Source organism: Mastigoproctus giganteus, chromosome 13 (genome assembly GCF_048544385.1).
Source record: "Mastigoproctus giganteus isolate SK-2022 chromosome 13, ASM4854438v1, whole genome shotgun sequence".
Classification (NCBI taxonomy): Eukaryota; Metazoa; Arthropoda; class Arachnida; order Uropygi; family Thelyphonidae; genus Mastigoproctus; species Mastigoproctus giganteus.
This window is the reverse complement of record NC_143587.1, coordinates 164,758,957-164,775,154: the sequence shown is the minus strand read 5'-3', so window position 1 is coordinate 164,775,154 and position 16,198 is coordinate 164,758,957. Positions and strand designations below refer to the sequence as shown.

The window sequence follows — 16,198 nt, the reverse complement described above, 5'->3', positions numbered from 1 at the left end:
GACACTACAGATTCGGAGAGAAAAAGAAAAGCAATATCGATAGACAGAGGCGGACTGAGTCAAAAATTCTTACCCGGGAAAATTTGTAGCGGCCTGATACTAGCGTTTATGGCCAAAATCACACCGGCCTCCGGCCCACTGGAGTTTCCCTGGTAAGGCTTATGGCTAGTCTGCCTCTGTTGATAGAGAAAAAATATGAAATTATGAAACACTTTGAGCGAAATGAAAGACCATGTGATATTGCCTCAATCAGGCCTGTAGCACGTGCAAAGTCGAGAATTAGAAAAAATGCAGAGAAAATAAAAACAACTTTCATAGCAGGAACAACTCAAAGTGTAATAAAATCCATTAGATCAAGACACAAAGAATGGAAGATATGGAACGACTGTCATCTGTTTGGATAGAAAATGAAACAAAGAACAAGTTTGCTTACGATAGAAGCAAAAGCATTAGCAATATTTTATTACGTAATAGTCGTAATAAAATATTTACGTATTTTATTACGATTATTTATTGTGTTTGGTAATGTTTTGATTACAAATGTGTGTTCAATCTTGGGTGGTTGGCACTTAACCCTATTTTTCCCATAGGGCCTGTTATTTATATTGCACAAGGGTTTCTAGGAACACAACTATCGTGCTATACGAGGACTGACTGTACTTGGATTGTTTTTTGTTATTTTTTATGATGTTATTTGGTTTTTAGGAGCATTAGCAACTAAGGCCATATTGCTCCGAATATTTTTTTTTTTTTTTTTTTTTTTATGAAAACACCAAATGCATGAGGTATTAGAACTCATGCTGAGCACGGATTGGAGGTTGAGAAGATAAAAGAAAATATTTCTTGCCATTACACTTGAACTTCTGCAGATTGTGATTTTTAGAAAATAAGTATGAAGGAAGGTTGTTCTAGAAAACGGAAGTTAAATGAATAAATGAGAAAGAATTTTGATTTGATTTGATTTTGGGTTTACAGGCATGATACTAGCAGCTACCTAGGCTATAATGCCACAACCACGAAATGAGAAAGAAGAAAAGCTATATGTTGACTGGTTGCAGCACAAGTTTGCACTGCTTTGAAAGAGAAAGCAGGAATTATAGAAGCCAATAGCTTTGGAAAGAGACCAGAATGCTTGGTTACCATTTGGACAAGAAGCAAGTTTTCTACTCTTTGCTTATTTGAAATCTTTCTTGGACTGATACTCTACAATTATTGCATGCTTTGGTTAGCCAAAAAATGGAAACTGAAGATTTGTTTCCAAATCTTCAGTTTCCAGTAATGATAAGCAACATTCGTCTCTTGAATAGCCTTAGCACATTTATTAGAAAACCAAGGTTTAGATAAAAGATGAGATTTTAAGGTGGAGTGTGGAATAAAGGATTCCATCCCTACAAGAATAATTTCACTGACACAAACTGAGCAAACGTTGACATCAGAAACTTTGGAAACAGTAAACAGACCATGAAAAAGAAGAGAAAAAAAGAAAAGAAATCTTGCAGATCAACCCATTTTGCATTCGTGTAATGCCAAGGTTAGGAATGGCCACGAGAGAAAGGCTCCATTCAAGAAGAAGAAAAGACCATCACGAAGTTGTGATCTGCGGTGCCTAGATGACCACTCCTCAAACACATACTTAGAAGAGTTGTTTGTGAGAAAAAGATCAAGGTACTGGCTGTGTGGTTAGGATTGTCTGGTATTATGGTAGGTAAATAAACAATCTATGCAAGGTCATTAGAAATTGCAAAATTCTCAGCATCTCAACCAGCTGGGTCCATGTTACTGGAAAATGGAAGCCAGCTGGAGTTGTAAACATTAAAGTCACCAAGGGAAATTACGAAACTGTTAGGAAAGTTGGACTAGAGAGATAGTTGAGTTTCAAAGAGAGAAAGTCAAAGAGTTCCAAGTGATTAGTACAGTTGGGAGAATAACGGAAGCAACAGATGGATTTGACAGAATATAGTAGAGAGAGATTTTAAGCCAGAGAAGATAGAAAAGAGGCGATTCCAAATTACTGTGTCTCTGACAGGGAATATAAGAATGGATATATGCATGAGTACAACCTTTGAATTGAAAATAATTTTTTCAATTCAAAGGTTGAATAATTTTTGAAAATAATCATACAGTGAATAATTCGGACAACTGAGATGACCAGTGGTAGAATTAACCAATAACTGAGATTCTGTCAGAAAATGTACATGGGGTTTGGCAGACTAAGTGGAAATGGACATCATTGAGATTAGAACTGAGACCAAGTATATTTGTGAAATGAACAAGGAAGTGTTTGGTTTCGGAGGTTTAGATCTCGCCAATAAGTTTTCTCTATTAGTTTGACAATTCATGGTATATTCAGTAGTTAGAAAAGGTGGGGATGGGAGGGGGCATGTTGTATGAAGTAATGAAATTTTTTGATACGGCATACACATGGTAAGAATATACCCAGCACCTTCACATAACATGACTCGACAAAGCTCCCCGCAAACACTACTCAGACTCCCTCCAGACACTATTTGGCAGAGTAGGGGCAGCAAGATTATATGCTAGTTTATTGGAAAACCTCCTAGAAAGTTATCAATAGGTTCAGTCTGGTGTACAAACTAGCAGCTGGCCTGTGAACAATGTTTTAGAGCTTACCCTCGAAATGTAAGGACGATTAGAACTTGCCATGATGTCCATCATAACCTAAAAAGATATCATACTGTATGATGGAAGAAATAGGGGAGGGTTTACTGGAGCTTTGCTCTGGAGACTAAACATGGATTCCTCCACTTCAAGCCTCCAATAAGCAAAGTGGTGGTATTGCACTGGCTGATGAGAGTCATGTATCACCTAGTATTGCCTGGTAACACTGAGGGAAGGCATTCTTCCATGTGGGCACCACATGTCAAACCCTGTTTATGTTGGTTTGACCTGGAAGGTTACCCACAGTGTGCTAGGTACCATATTTCAATACTTCCACAGAGTGTTATAGCTAGGGTTACTAACAGTTCCACTATCATGAAGGTGCAGGCAGAGGATTTGGCTGTCAGAGACTGAACAGACTTTGCCAAAATTAGGTCCACTTGCCTTGAGCATATCATGTCGCATGCATATCCGTTCCATCGGCGTTTTAGACTCCTAGGTAGCAAGCTCAGCTCAGTATATCTGAGAGAACATCTGCGACACCCTTAGGGACAAAAATTTCAGGAAAGCTTTTGATACTGTTGCACATGGAAGACTGCTGTACAAATTAGAGCTGTATGGCATTTAGGGCAAGTTGCTGCTATGGATAAAGGGATGGTTGAGTGGAAGAAGGCAGAGACGAAAAAGGCCTGGGTAATCAATGGACACTGCTCTTCGTGGACGTCTCCCCAGGGTTCTGTGTTGGGCCCATTGTTGTATTCTATATTTATCAGCAATATTGATGAAGGTTGGCAGTATTGTTAATGACAGTATGTTGCTGCAACATGATTTAGGAAAGCTGGAAAGATGAACTGAGAGGTAGCAACTAAAGTTTAACATTGACAAATGCAAAGTACTGCATATGGGTAGTAGAAACCCCAGAGTAACATACCAACTCTACAGTACTACACTCATGGTAGTGAAGAACGAAAAAGGCCTGGGTGTAATTGTAACAGAGAAGGCGCTGTTACCAAGAAAGGCTTAAATTGTGAAAATTGCAGCATCTGTAGACTAGGAACCTGCGAAGTGATCTGATTGAGGTGTATAAGGATTTGAATGGTTTGAGCAAGCTCAATGCTGATGGGATTTTTCCTCTAGCTCAGATTACATACTTCAGGGGACATAAATTTAAACTTAAGAAAGACAGTTGCAGAACAGATGTGCAGAAATTTGGCTTTAGCCAATGGGTGGTTGATTGCTGGACAAACTTCCATCTGTTGATGCTTCAATAAATACAAGGAAGAACTAGTAAAACTGTTAGAGAGATAGATGAAATAGGAGGTAAATTTTTTTTTTCTTTGCTGATGCTATATAAGCTTGCTTTCTTGCATCATTTTTCACCGATAATGCTAATGCCCATAATATTAATAATTATATTCCCTCATAATATGAACTTTCATACTACTAATACCACTAAAATTTGGATAAACTCAAGTAAATACTAGCAATGTATTTCTTCAAGCGTGCCACAGGGTGGGGTCTTATGTGGGCTCTTGTTTATAGCACTTATCTCCTCACTTGTTGTGTCCAGGCATGATATTTTATATTATCCAGATGATATGAAGCACCTCACACCGATTTCTCCACATGAGGTCTCCTTGTGATAACAACATCAATTAATAATACACTCATGGAATTTGCAAACTACCTCAACCAGTTTGGATTAAAAATAAACCCAGAAAAGTCTGAATTTATGATATTCTCCTTAAATAAAATGCCTTCTTATATTCAGCAACACTGTGTAATTCTCCTATTCCCATCGTAAATAAGCATACTGGTTTTGGTGTTGTGTTTGATCCTAAGCTCTGCTTCAGTAACCACATAGACAAGCTGCTAACCCTGGCAGCTTGACTCCGATGGATTGCCAAACAGCATTCACATTATATTAATGATGTTACAACTACTAGAAAATATATGAAAACAACAGTATATTCTCTACCTACTTTTATATGCTGCAAAGGTATGGGGCATCTGCTGCCCCTAGCACAATTAGGCCACTTTTTTCTACTGAGTTTTGGCCCCTAAAATGGTCAGTTTGATTCAAATTCACAGGCTCCCCACGCTGATTAGAGTGAAATGCCTTACCACGACTGTCAAAATGATTGTTGGTGAGATTTCAGTCTCTGTCTCCCCCCCTCCCCCATACTTTGCCTGGTGGAGCTCGTCTCCACTGACCTCTTTGGGGGATGCCTACTCTATCGTCTCTATTCTTCGATCTGTTTTCCCCCGGTCGTCAATCTCCCCCCCCTCACTAAATCAACCGAGTACACCCCTTAACAATGTTACTAAATTCTAATCAACATCCAAATTCTACCGGTTTCGTGCAAATTTCTAAGACAACTAACACTATTATCTTTTATCTAGCATATAGCCTCACATGTCTAAATTTAATAACATCAAAATTTTGTCTGACTTATTAGGCCATTTAACACATCTCTCTAGCATTCAACCCCAACCAGCGATTTCCTAACAGCATTCCCATAAAGCATTAATGTCAAACACGTATTCCCCCCCCCCCACGATCCTAGCCACTGAAATCCCAGGAAACTAGGTGGCAGGACCTGCCAGAGCAACTTGTTGTGATACTGGACACACCTGGCTAGCCTCCACGTGGCTAGGTATGGGCAACTTCGGGTCCCACTAGGGGCCTGGCAGCTAATAAGCCAGCCAAACAATGAGCACAACACATCATACTGCGCACAGACATGGCTTGATTGATTGATTTGGTAGTTATTGGCGCATCGGCTTCTACAGACATGGCCCACACACTTTCAAGTCTCTGGCTTGACAGCGAACACACGCGGAGATGGGAGAATCCCAGGTGCCATCTGACACAAACATACCTTATACCATAATTCTGAAACTGGTGCTCTTGAAGAGTCCCTCAGAGCAACTCCAACTCTGTGCCCACATCTCAGCTGTTTCCAACTATTTGATAGGTTTCTGCCTTTCCAGTTACTCTCATATGCCCAGTCTTTGGATGCTGACCTTAATAAGTTGCGACAGGGAATACAGATGCCACATCCTTGAATTGTACTTCCCTGTCTCTGATCCTTCTCCTCGAAGCTCGTCTTAATGCCACAAGCCAATAGTACTATCAGATATGAAGATGGCTCAATAAAATTTCAATATTACGGTGAGTAATGTTAAACTAACTACTTCTGTTCATTTTGTTTGATTTATCAACATTATTTATTGGGGAGAGGGCACTCTGATTGCGGAAGAGAACAGTCGGTTGATTTATGGCTGCTGTAAAGGGATATGTATTTAGATAGTTATACCGTATTCTTCGTTAATTAAAACACTAACCTGTGTTTTACAAAGACATTAAATAGGTTCAGTAGCATTCGTTAGCTTCTTATTTTGAATTTAACTAGTGATTTTTGGAAGTTATGACTCCCGGTGTTGGCACCAATAATGTTGAACTAGCCGTCATATTGTAATTGATAAGAAATAGCACAACAAATATATCTCGAACAGCAAGCATAAGGTATAATCAAAAATATTAATTAAGTTTATTAAATTCCATTGTTATTTAAACTGTATTTAAACGGAAATCATGACCCAGACAAGAGCTGTGAAGAAAAGATCACAGACTAGGGAGAGTACTGTGAATCAGGGGAGAAATGAAGGGGGCGATTCTCCAACACATCACAGTCTCAAAAAATGTGCAAAATGCAAAACTTTGCTGAACTATATAAAACAGGACATGACCTAGCCAAGGAGAATGTCTTTATGAGTGCTAGATGCCTAGAGTGTCAAGAAATTCAACACCAGCTCAGCGTTCTGATGAGCGTCTATGAGAGCTTGAGGTGTAGGGTAAATGCCTTCGAAGAAATTAATATGAGGGGCCCATCAAACTCTCAGCTGCCCAGCTGAACGGCAGAGCTGACTCCTGTGCATCAGGCAACATCGAGGCAATCTCCAAGGCAGAATGCGCTGGTCCCAAAGGAACTAGTTATTGTTGGTGACTCTATTGTCAGGGAGACGGGAAATATAATAGGCAAGGACAGTTGGAATACGACCAGGGTATGTCTCCCAGAAGTAAAAGTTGATTATGTTGTAGAACAGATATCATCTTTTAAGGGCACAAAAGGTGATATTGTTGTACACGTTGGAACTAATGACATTAAGAGTAAGAGATCTGCAGATTTACTCAACAAGTACAGGTCAATGTTGAAAAAAAGTAGGGATAATCTGAATGTGAAAGTGTCGGCAATTCTGCCCAGACACGATAGAAGGGAGTATATGATGAGAGCCTTTTCGATCAATTCCGAAGTGTTTGGGAGGTTTAGATCTTTTGCAGATAAGCTTACTCTATTAGTTGGACATTTCATGGTATATTCAGTAGTGAGAGAGTGTGGGGGAGATGCTGTATGAAGTAATGAAAATTTTGAATATGGCATACACATTATAAGAATATTATTATTATTATTATCATTAGCCATAAGGTGCAAGGAAGCCTGAGGCTTATACTGCACCAGCCCAAAAAAAAATTTTTTTTTTTTAACCATGAGAGAGAGAGAGGGGGGGGGTCAGAAGTAAAAGGGAATCACCAAGAAAAAGAAGAATGATGATATCCAGCTCAGGACCCTGGATGTGCCAAGACCATACTCACCAGATATACTCAGATCCTTGGCATACACACTACTTGGACTCCCTCCAGTCACTATCTGGCAGAGTAGAAGTAGCAAGATTATACAGTAGCTGATCCGGAAGCCTTTTAAAGAATTACCAATAGGGTCAGTCTGGTATACTAACTAGCGGCAGGCCTGACAACGTTTTAGAGCTGTACCCTCGAAATGTAAGGAAGATTGGGTCTTGCCATGATGTCCATCCTAACCTCAAAAGTCATCAGTCATACTGAATGATAGAAGAGATGGGGAAGGGTTGACTGGAACTTAGCTCTAGAGAATAAACATGGTTTCCATCATTTCAAGCCTCCAATAAGAAAAGTGATGGTATTGCACCAGTTGATGAGAGTCATCTACCACCATTATCAGCAGTAATTATTCATGCATTAAGAATTTGCAGATAAAGGAACCACTCGATAACAGTGATCACAACGTACTGATACTCATGCATTAAGAATCTGCAGATAAAGGAACCACTAGGTGGCAGTGATCACAGTGTGCTGAAGTGGGATTTACTCAAAGAGGTAAGTACCATCAGGGGTAAAGGGAAGGGTTTTTGCTTTCTAACGATGATATGGTGGTCTGAGACATTATTTAAATTCTATATAGTGGGACCAACTGATGATGTTACCAACAGCAAATTCAAAATGGGAAGCATTCAAACAATTAATCTTGGAGGCTACTAGGCTTTTAATACCAACTAAGAAATATTTTTCAAGGTTCAGGCCTCAATGGATGTCAGATGAATTAATGAGGCTTGTGGCAGAGAAGAAAAATGCATGGGACGCATATAAATTGTCAGGTGACACAAAAGTCTATGGCAGATATAAGTTTGTTTGTAATCAAGTCACAAAGGAGGTTAGGCAGGTGAAGGCAGATTACGAGAAATCTTTGGCAAAGGATGCAAAGAAAAACAGCAAAGAGTTCTTTACTTATGTAAACTCTAGAATGAAATGAATCAAACTGGACGACTTAACATAGATGGGTTGGCGACTGATGATCATGCTCAGGTAGCTGATAAACTGAATGAGTATTTTTCATCTACATTCACACGAGGAATTATTCAATGAGGGGAATGCCTGATGTTTATCAAACTCTAACAGGGAGTTAAGTGATTATCTAATAATTGAGAGCCAAGTGGAGGAGAAATTGTTGAAGTTAAACATAAGGAAGGCACCTGGGGTGGACGGGATCTATCTAGTTATATTAAAGGAGGCAGCAAAGGAAGTAAGCAAACCTTTAGCCATAATTATGAGAGCTTCCTTGGACTCAGGGGATGTCCCCATAGACTGGAGGAGTGCAAATGTATCACCAATTCACAAAGGGAGTTCAAAAGGTGACACAAGTAACTGTAGACCTATTTGTTTAACTTGTGTTCCAGGGAAAATAATGGAGTCACTGGTTAAAGAAGTATTGCATAATCATCTAGACAAGACTGCAGTAATAGTTAAAACACAGCATGGGTTTGCCCAGCTATTTGCCCAGCTGACCAATTTCATTGGATACTATGATGAGGTCACAAAGGAAATGAATGTCAAAAATAATTTTGATATCATATACTTGGATTTCAGGAAAGCATTTGATACTGTTGCACATGGAAGACTGCTGTACAAATGGGAGAGGTTGGCATTAAGGGTAAGTTGCTAGAATGGATAAAGGGCTGGTTGAGTGGGAGATGACAGAGAGTGGTAATCAATGCACACTGCTCTTCGTGGACAAATGTTATTAGTGGTGTTCCCCAGGGTTCCGTGCTGGGCCCATTGTTGGGGGCGGGTCACTCACATACTAGCAGGGCTTTTGTGGATTTACTGGATGATTGTTTTCTACATCAGCATGTTCGGGAGGCAACTAGAGGGAGTAATAGTCTTGATTTGATTATCAGCAGTGATTCTTCATGCATTAAGAATCTGCAGATAAATGAATCACTAGGTGGCAGTGATCACAGTGTGCTGAAGTGGGATTTACTCAAAGAGGTAACTACCATTAGGGGTAAAGGGAAGGGTTATTGCTTCCGTAAAGGCGACTACGATGGACTGAGACAGTATTTAAATTCTATACAGTGGGACCAACTGATGATGTTACCAACAGCAAATTCAAAATGGGAAGCATTCAAAGAACTTATCTTGGAAGCTACTAGGCTTTACATACCAATTAAGAAATATTGTTCAAGGTTTAGGCCAAAATGGATGTCAGATGAACTAATGAGGCATATGGCAGAGAAGAAAAATGCATGGGATACTTACAAATTAACACATGACACAGAAGCCTATGATAGATACAAGTTGATTGCAACCAAGTTACAAAGGAGGTTAGGCAGGCGAAGGCAGATTACGAGAAATCCTTGGCAAGGGATGCAAAGAAAAACAGCAAAGAGTTTTTTACTTATGTAAACTCTAGAAGGAAGGGGATGAATCAGTTTGGTCCACTTGATATTTATGGGTCAACTGTTGATGATCCTGCTCAAGTAACTAACAAACTAACTGAATATTTTGCATCGACATTCACACATGAGGAGTTATTCAGCGAGGGGAATGCCAGAGGTGTATTCAACTCTGGCAGTAAGCTACAGAATCTTGAAATAACTGGGAGTAAAGTGGAGGAGAAACTGTTGAAGATAAACACAAGAAAGGCACCCGGGGTGGATGGGATCTACCCAGTTATATTAAAGGAGGCAGCAAAGGAAGTAAGCAAACCCTTAGCCATAATTATGAGAGCTTCCTTGGACTCAGGGGAGGTACCCGTAGACTGGAAATGTGCAAATGTGACCCCAATTCACAAAGGACGATCAAAGGCTGACACAAGTAATTATAGACCTGTGAGCTTAAGTTCTGATCCAGGAAAATTAATGGAGGCACTGGTTAAAGAAGCACTGCAGGATCATTTAGACAAGACTTCAGTTATAGCTCGGACACAGCATGGTTTTGTTAAGGGGAAGTCTTGCCTGACCAATTTGATTGGATACTATGATACAGTCACAAAAGAACTGGATGCAGGGAATAGCTTTGATATTATATACTTGGATCTTAGAAAGGCTTTTGATACTGTTGCACATGGAAGACTGCTACACAAATTGGAGCAGTGTGACATTGGAGGCAAACTGCTGCAATGGATAAGGGGGTGGTTGAGGGGGAGAAGACAGAGTGGTAATCAATGGACACTGCTCATCATGGACTAATGTTATTAGTGGAGTCCCTCAGGGCTCAGTGTTGGGTCCATTATTGTTTTCTGTATTTATAAATGATATTGATGATGGTATATCAAGCTTAATGTCCAAGTTTGCAGACGATACAAAGGTTGGCAGGGTTGTCAAGGACACTACTGACACTATGCTGCTGCACCAGGATCTGGAAAGGTTGAGCAGATGGACTGAGAGGTGGCAAATGAAGTTTAACATTGACAAATGTAAAGTACTACACATGGGAAACAGCAACCCCAGAGCAACGTATCAAATCTTTGGTACTACACTGACAGTGGTAGAGACTGAAAGGGACTTGGGGGTTGTTGTGCAGGCAGATATGAAGTTCTCTGAGCAGTGCAGTTGGGCTGCAAGAGTAGCTCATGGTGTCTTATCATTGATATACAGGAATTTTTCCAGCAGGGATAAGGAGGTGATTATTCCCTTGTATAAGGCAATGGTCAGGCCACACCTAGAGTACTGTATGCAGGTCTGGAGGCCTCATTTCAAGAAGGATGTAGAGCTGCTGGAACGAGTACAGAGAAGGGCAACAAGATTAGTGAATGGAACAAAGGGGTGCTCTTACGAAGAAAGGCTTAAGTTTTGCAAATTACAGTGTCTGGAGACTAGGCACCAGCGAGGTGATCTGATAGAGGTGTATAAAGCCTTGAATGGTTTGATCATGCTCAATGCTGATGGGATTCTTCCTCTAGCTCAGAATAATTACCACCTGAGAGGGCATAAATTCAAATTGAGGAAAGACAGATGTAGGATAGACGTGCGGAAATTTGCCTTTAGCCAGCGGGTGGTTGGTTGGTGGAACAGACTTCCATCCCTAGTAGTGGAGGTTGATAGCCTAAATAAGTTTAAGGCTCAGCTGGACAGGTATTTTGAACGAAAAGAGGGGTGAAGTGGAAGTGGGTTCTTTTTTTTTTTTTTTTGGCTGATGCTGCATAAGCTTGCTTTCTTGCACCAAATGCCTCTACTAATGCTAATGCTAATTAGTGGTGTTCCCCAGGGTTCGGTGCTGGGCCCATTGTTGTTTTGTGTATTCATCAATGATAATTGATGTCCAAGTTTGCAGATGAGACGAAGGTTGGCAGGGTTGTTAACGACAGTAAAGACAGTATGCTACTCCAACTGGATCTAGATAAGTTGGGCAAATGGGCTGAGAAGTGGCAACTGATTTGTATTATTATTATTACAATAAAGATTTTAGAATAAAAGCTTCATGCCTATGAGATTTATAAAAAATAATTGTAATATAGAGAATAGCCTCATTCCATATGTACACAGTATAGCGCAAACTAGGGTTGCTGTTTATATCATATTATGCAGGCACTCTTCCCTGAGTTACCTAGTATTGCACTATTCTAAATAAAAGGTGTTTATTTAGAATAGTGAAAGCCTAAACAATCTGGTGATACAGCCACACCAATATCTATCGTCTCAAAAGTGATAGACTGGGTAATGGATAAATTGAATAAATAGCAACATAGAGGCATTTGAGAATGCTTATTATTTAGAACAATAATATATAAGGCAACTTGTGAGGAAATTTTTCCACAATATAAGGTCAATTCACTAAGTAGCACACCTAGTTTACTAATTGGTACATACAGAATGAGGCTATGCATCACATGTACAATAATATTCTGGATGAACTTTTATGCATACATATCTATCCAGCCATGATCTCCAATGATTTCAATCGCCATAATTGTTTCTCCTGCTGAAAGATACATTTCAGCTGCTGCCTTTGGCTCATTAATATCCTTGGCCCAATCTGCTCTTTTTCGGATCAATAGCTTTTTATCTTGAACATCATCAGATGCTAAGAATTCCTAATAATTGAATCATAACATTTATATAATAAATATAATATAATAATAAATTCAATATATATATATATATACAGTGCTTTTTTTTGGGATGGTATGCAACAGTATGGCGTACCGACACCTTTATTAACAGTGACATGTGACATTTGGATGCATTTGTAATATTCCGTAAATTTTTTTCACTTGTTTATCTACTATTAAAATAAGCTTAAAGTTATTTAACTAAATTTACATTTTTCGCTGTCTATTGTTAAGATATTTTATATATAAAACTGTATAACCATTTTTATAATTCTAAATTACTCAGTTGGACCTCTGTTTAACGAAGTCCTTTTATAGAAAATTATTTTGAATTCCCCTTGGAAGTTACATTTAAAATACTTTCCATTGAGCAAGAAAATTTTCATATAATGAACGGATTAGGAGAGAATTAACTCGGTACACATTTCCGGCCTTCGGGCAATTAGTGCTGCTGCTGCGCGAATTAAGAGAGCTAAAGGGATTATCATTCTGCAACTTAGTGGTACCTGGTAAAACCTATTCGACCACCTGTCCCACATACGGAAAAGTCACTTTCCCTTACGGGGGCCATAATCAAAAAAATTCAAAGTTAGATTTCTTTAGTGTGTTAACATTTTCCATATCTTGTTGCTTCTAAAAGTAAAATTGAAAATATTCAAAAATTTTATTAAGTACAATGCACAATAACATTTACTGAACAAAACATTTAATGAGAATTTTTTTTGATAATTAACAAGATTTAAAATGCTGTTTTAGTTCACTTTCTGGGCGGACCATAAGTTGGACACCGCTGTGAATCAACTGTAAGAGTCCCATTCAAGAATTAGAAAAGTTATTTTCTTTTACCCTGACAAATAATCATCTGTTGTTTTGCGGAAATGCGTTATCCACATTTTTCCGTATTTCTGTTTACATGGTCACAGTACCTGAATAACACCGACATTTTGGACAGTCTCAAAAAAAAAAAAAAAAATTGAAATTTAAGAACTAGTGACAATACCAATGATGAGAGAAGGAAAACGAGGACAATGAAGGTATTAAACCTTCTAAACATGAATTGTTGGCATTTGGTGAAAATGAATTTAGACAATTGTCAATCAGGTTACAGTTAAATGAGAGATACAATTTGTGGATTTTGCAAATACCTAATTAAAAAGATGGTTTCGAAAGAATTGAATCATTTGATGGATGCTCTGAGTTTGATTTGATTTGATTTTTTATGGCGCATCGGCAGCTAAGACCATAATGCGCCAAGTCACGATGCTCTGAGTACGATACCAGTTTCATCGAGTGAATGTGAACGAGGATTTTGACAAATGAATCTGATTGTCAGCCCAACCAAAGCTTCGTTGATGACAAAAACAGTTTCTTCACTACTATTTCTCAAAATTGTAGGCCCACCGCCGACTGGCTTCGATCCTGCAAAATATGTCGATTCATGGCTGCTTTGGAAACGTCATTCAGCAAGAGACACAAACAGGAAAAAAAGAGGTCGGCATAGGGTATCAGGATGAGAACTTAATAAAAATTTAGAATATTCTACAAAAACTTTATTATGAAATTATTTTTACTTATTTTTAGGGGCCATAGTCTAATGAAGACCCTTAAAATGTCACTCGGTTGTCTGTCTGTCACAGCATTGTATTCTGGAACCACTCAACCCATGCAGAATTTCAAGTCAAGTTGACTTGAAATTCTGCATGGATTTGTACATCGTGTGAGCCAACATAACGCCATATTGATCGTTGTTGACAACAATTTGTCTGAGAAACGGAGGGGGGAGGGATTAAAATGTGGGGGGATAAAAATGTTGTCGACAACCTATAGCTTATTATACACTGTTGGAAAGAGCTCAACATGTACATTTAAAATATAATTTTAAAATATTTTTAAAATTAAAAATGGTGGTGCCGGACAGGAAAATGTAATTTTCTTGTCCCCCTCCCTCTGTTTCCGTCATGATGGAGCTAAGAATTTAAAAATCACATTAGCTATACGTTATTTGATGATTACCAACGGAAAACTATTCCGATTGAAATCTATCATTTACTTTTTGTGTTAAAATTAAAAAAAAAACAATTTTCTTTTGCACTTCGATAGCGCACTTCTTTGTACTAAGTAACTCTCTTTTGGTGACAAAAAGGTTGCTAAATAGTTAGTTAACAATTCTATAATGGTCATCTATAAATTTTGCAACGAGAACTATTTTTTAACAATTTTCAAAGCTGGAATTGTCCTGGCAAGGAAGTGCTCAGAGAGCCAGTTGTTGAGGCGGTGGTGGTGGGAAAGCCTGCGCAGAGTCTTACATGGCCTCACCTGCCAGTCCCTTCTCCCACAAGACTTTAATCACTTCTCCAGGAAGAAGTTGGAGTCGCTTCTCCCAACCTTGTCATTCGCAACAACTGGAAAGACTCAAATAGACAAGGTTTTTGCTAGTTCCTCTGTTTTAGGACAAGCCAGGGTACTAGAAACCTTTTTTCAGTTACCATAAAGCTCTCTATTTGAGATATTACACTAACGACCAATCGTGACTACGAACTCTTCATCCTGAGTGCCCGGCACTCAGTAGTTGACCGATATATTTACTTATTTTATTCCCATTTTATTTTTTTTTTTATATACTTGAATAATAAATTTATGCTTAATAAACTGTGTTAATATACTAAATTTGTTGTTCTTATTCCAAAAACATTACTACAATAGGTTAAAAAAAAAAGTAGAGTATTTTTCATATTCTTTTAATTTTCATTTTTTTATAATAGCAAAGAATGAATACTAGCACCTATTTTTTTTTACAAAAAAAAGCACTGTGTGTGTATATATATATATATATATATATATATATATATCATAAAAGTAATTTTAGTACAGTCAAACCTCCGAAATTTGATAACCTTGATGTGATCTAAACTGGATCTTGAAATTTCCAGATTTCAGGAGGTCATATGACCTCCTGAAATCTGGAGCATCAAAATCAATCAAAAATATCTAGAGCACTAGGCTCTAGATGTTTTTGAATTAAGAAAGGTGCTAAATTGCCGATAGATTGGGTGGATAGTGAATGCCCCCGATAGATTGGGTGGATAGTGAATGCATGACCAATAAATTTGGTATCCATCCATTTTTAAGCCATGAAATGTACTGTATTTCTATAGAGAAAATGGCTGTAGATAGAACCATACACCTTTTTTTCTTTTGTTAAGAAAGGTAACATACAAAATAGCATTAACATTAGTTGAGGCATATGATGCAAGTAAGCAAGCATATACAGCATTATATGCAAAAAAAAAATATTTTGCCATTTTGCCCATCCGGTCACTCCACATGTTTGTCTAGTTCAGCATTAAATTTATTTAAGGCTATCAACTTCCACAAAAACAATGGAAGTCTGTTCCAGCAATCAACTACCCGTGAATTAAAAGGGAAACTTCTGCACATCTACTCAACAACTGTCTTTACTCAATTTGAATCTATGCCCCCCCTCAGATTTTTACTCTGAGCAAACGGAAGTATATGGTCAGCACTGAGCACATTCAAACCATTCAAGGCCTTATACACCTCAACCAGATCACTTGCATGTGCCTACTCTCCAGATGCTGCAACTTGCAGAACTTAAGCCTTTCTTCGTAAGCGCATCCCTTTGTTCTTCTCACCAATCTTGTTGCCCTTCTCTGTACTCATTCTAGAAACTCTACATCCTTATTAAAATGAGACCTCCAGACCTGTATACAATACTCATGGTGTGGCTGACCATTACCTTATACAAAGGGATAATCACCTTCTTGTCTCTACTTCAAAGTTCCTATATATCATTGACAAAACTCCATGACCTGGCTCTGGCAGCTCGTCTGCAATGCAGTAACACACAG

The 16,198-nt window shown here is 38.5% G+C and overlaps 1 protein-coding gene across 4 annotated transcripts in view; it reads right to left on the bottom strand.

Annotated features, from left to right (window-relative positions):
- Positions 1-16,198, bottom strand: part of Oseg1 (intraflagellar transport protein Oseg1) — a 540,669-nt gene that overhangs the window by 192,217 nt on the left and 332,254 nt on the right. For all 4 annotated transcript variants that reach the window (XM_090387737.1, XM_090387735.1, XM_090387736.1 and 1 more), the window contains one exon: positions 12,145-12,311. In XM_090387737.1, coding sequence (XP_090243863.1) covers positions 12,145-12,311 — 167 coding nt within the window. The remainder of the gene's footprint in view (positions 1-12,144; positions 12,312-16,198) is intronic.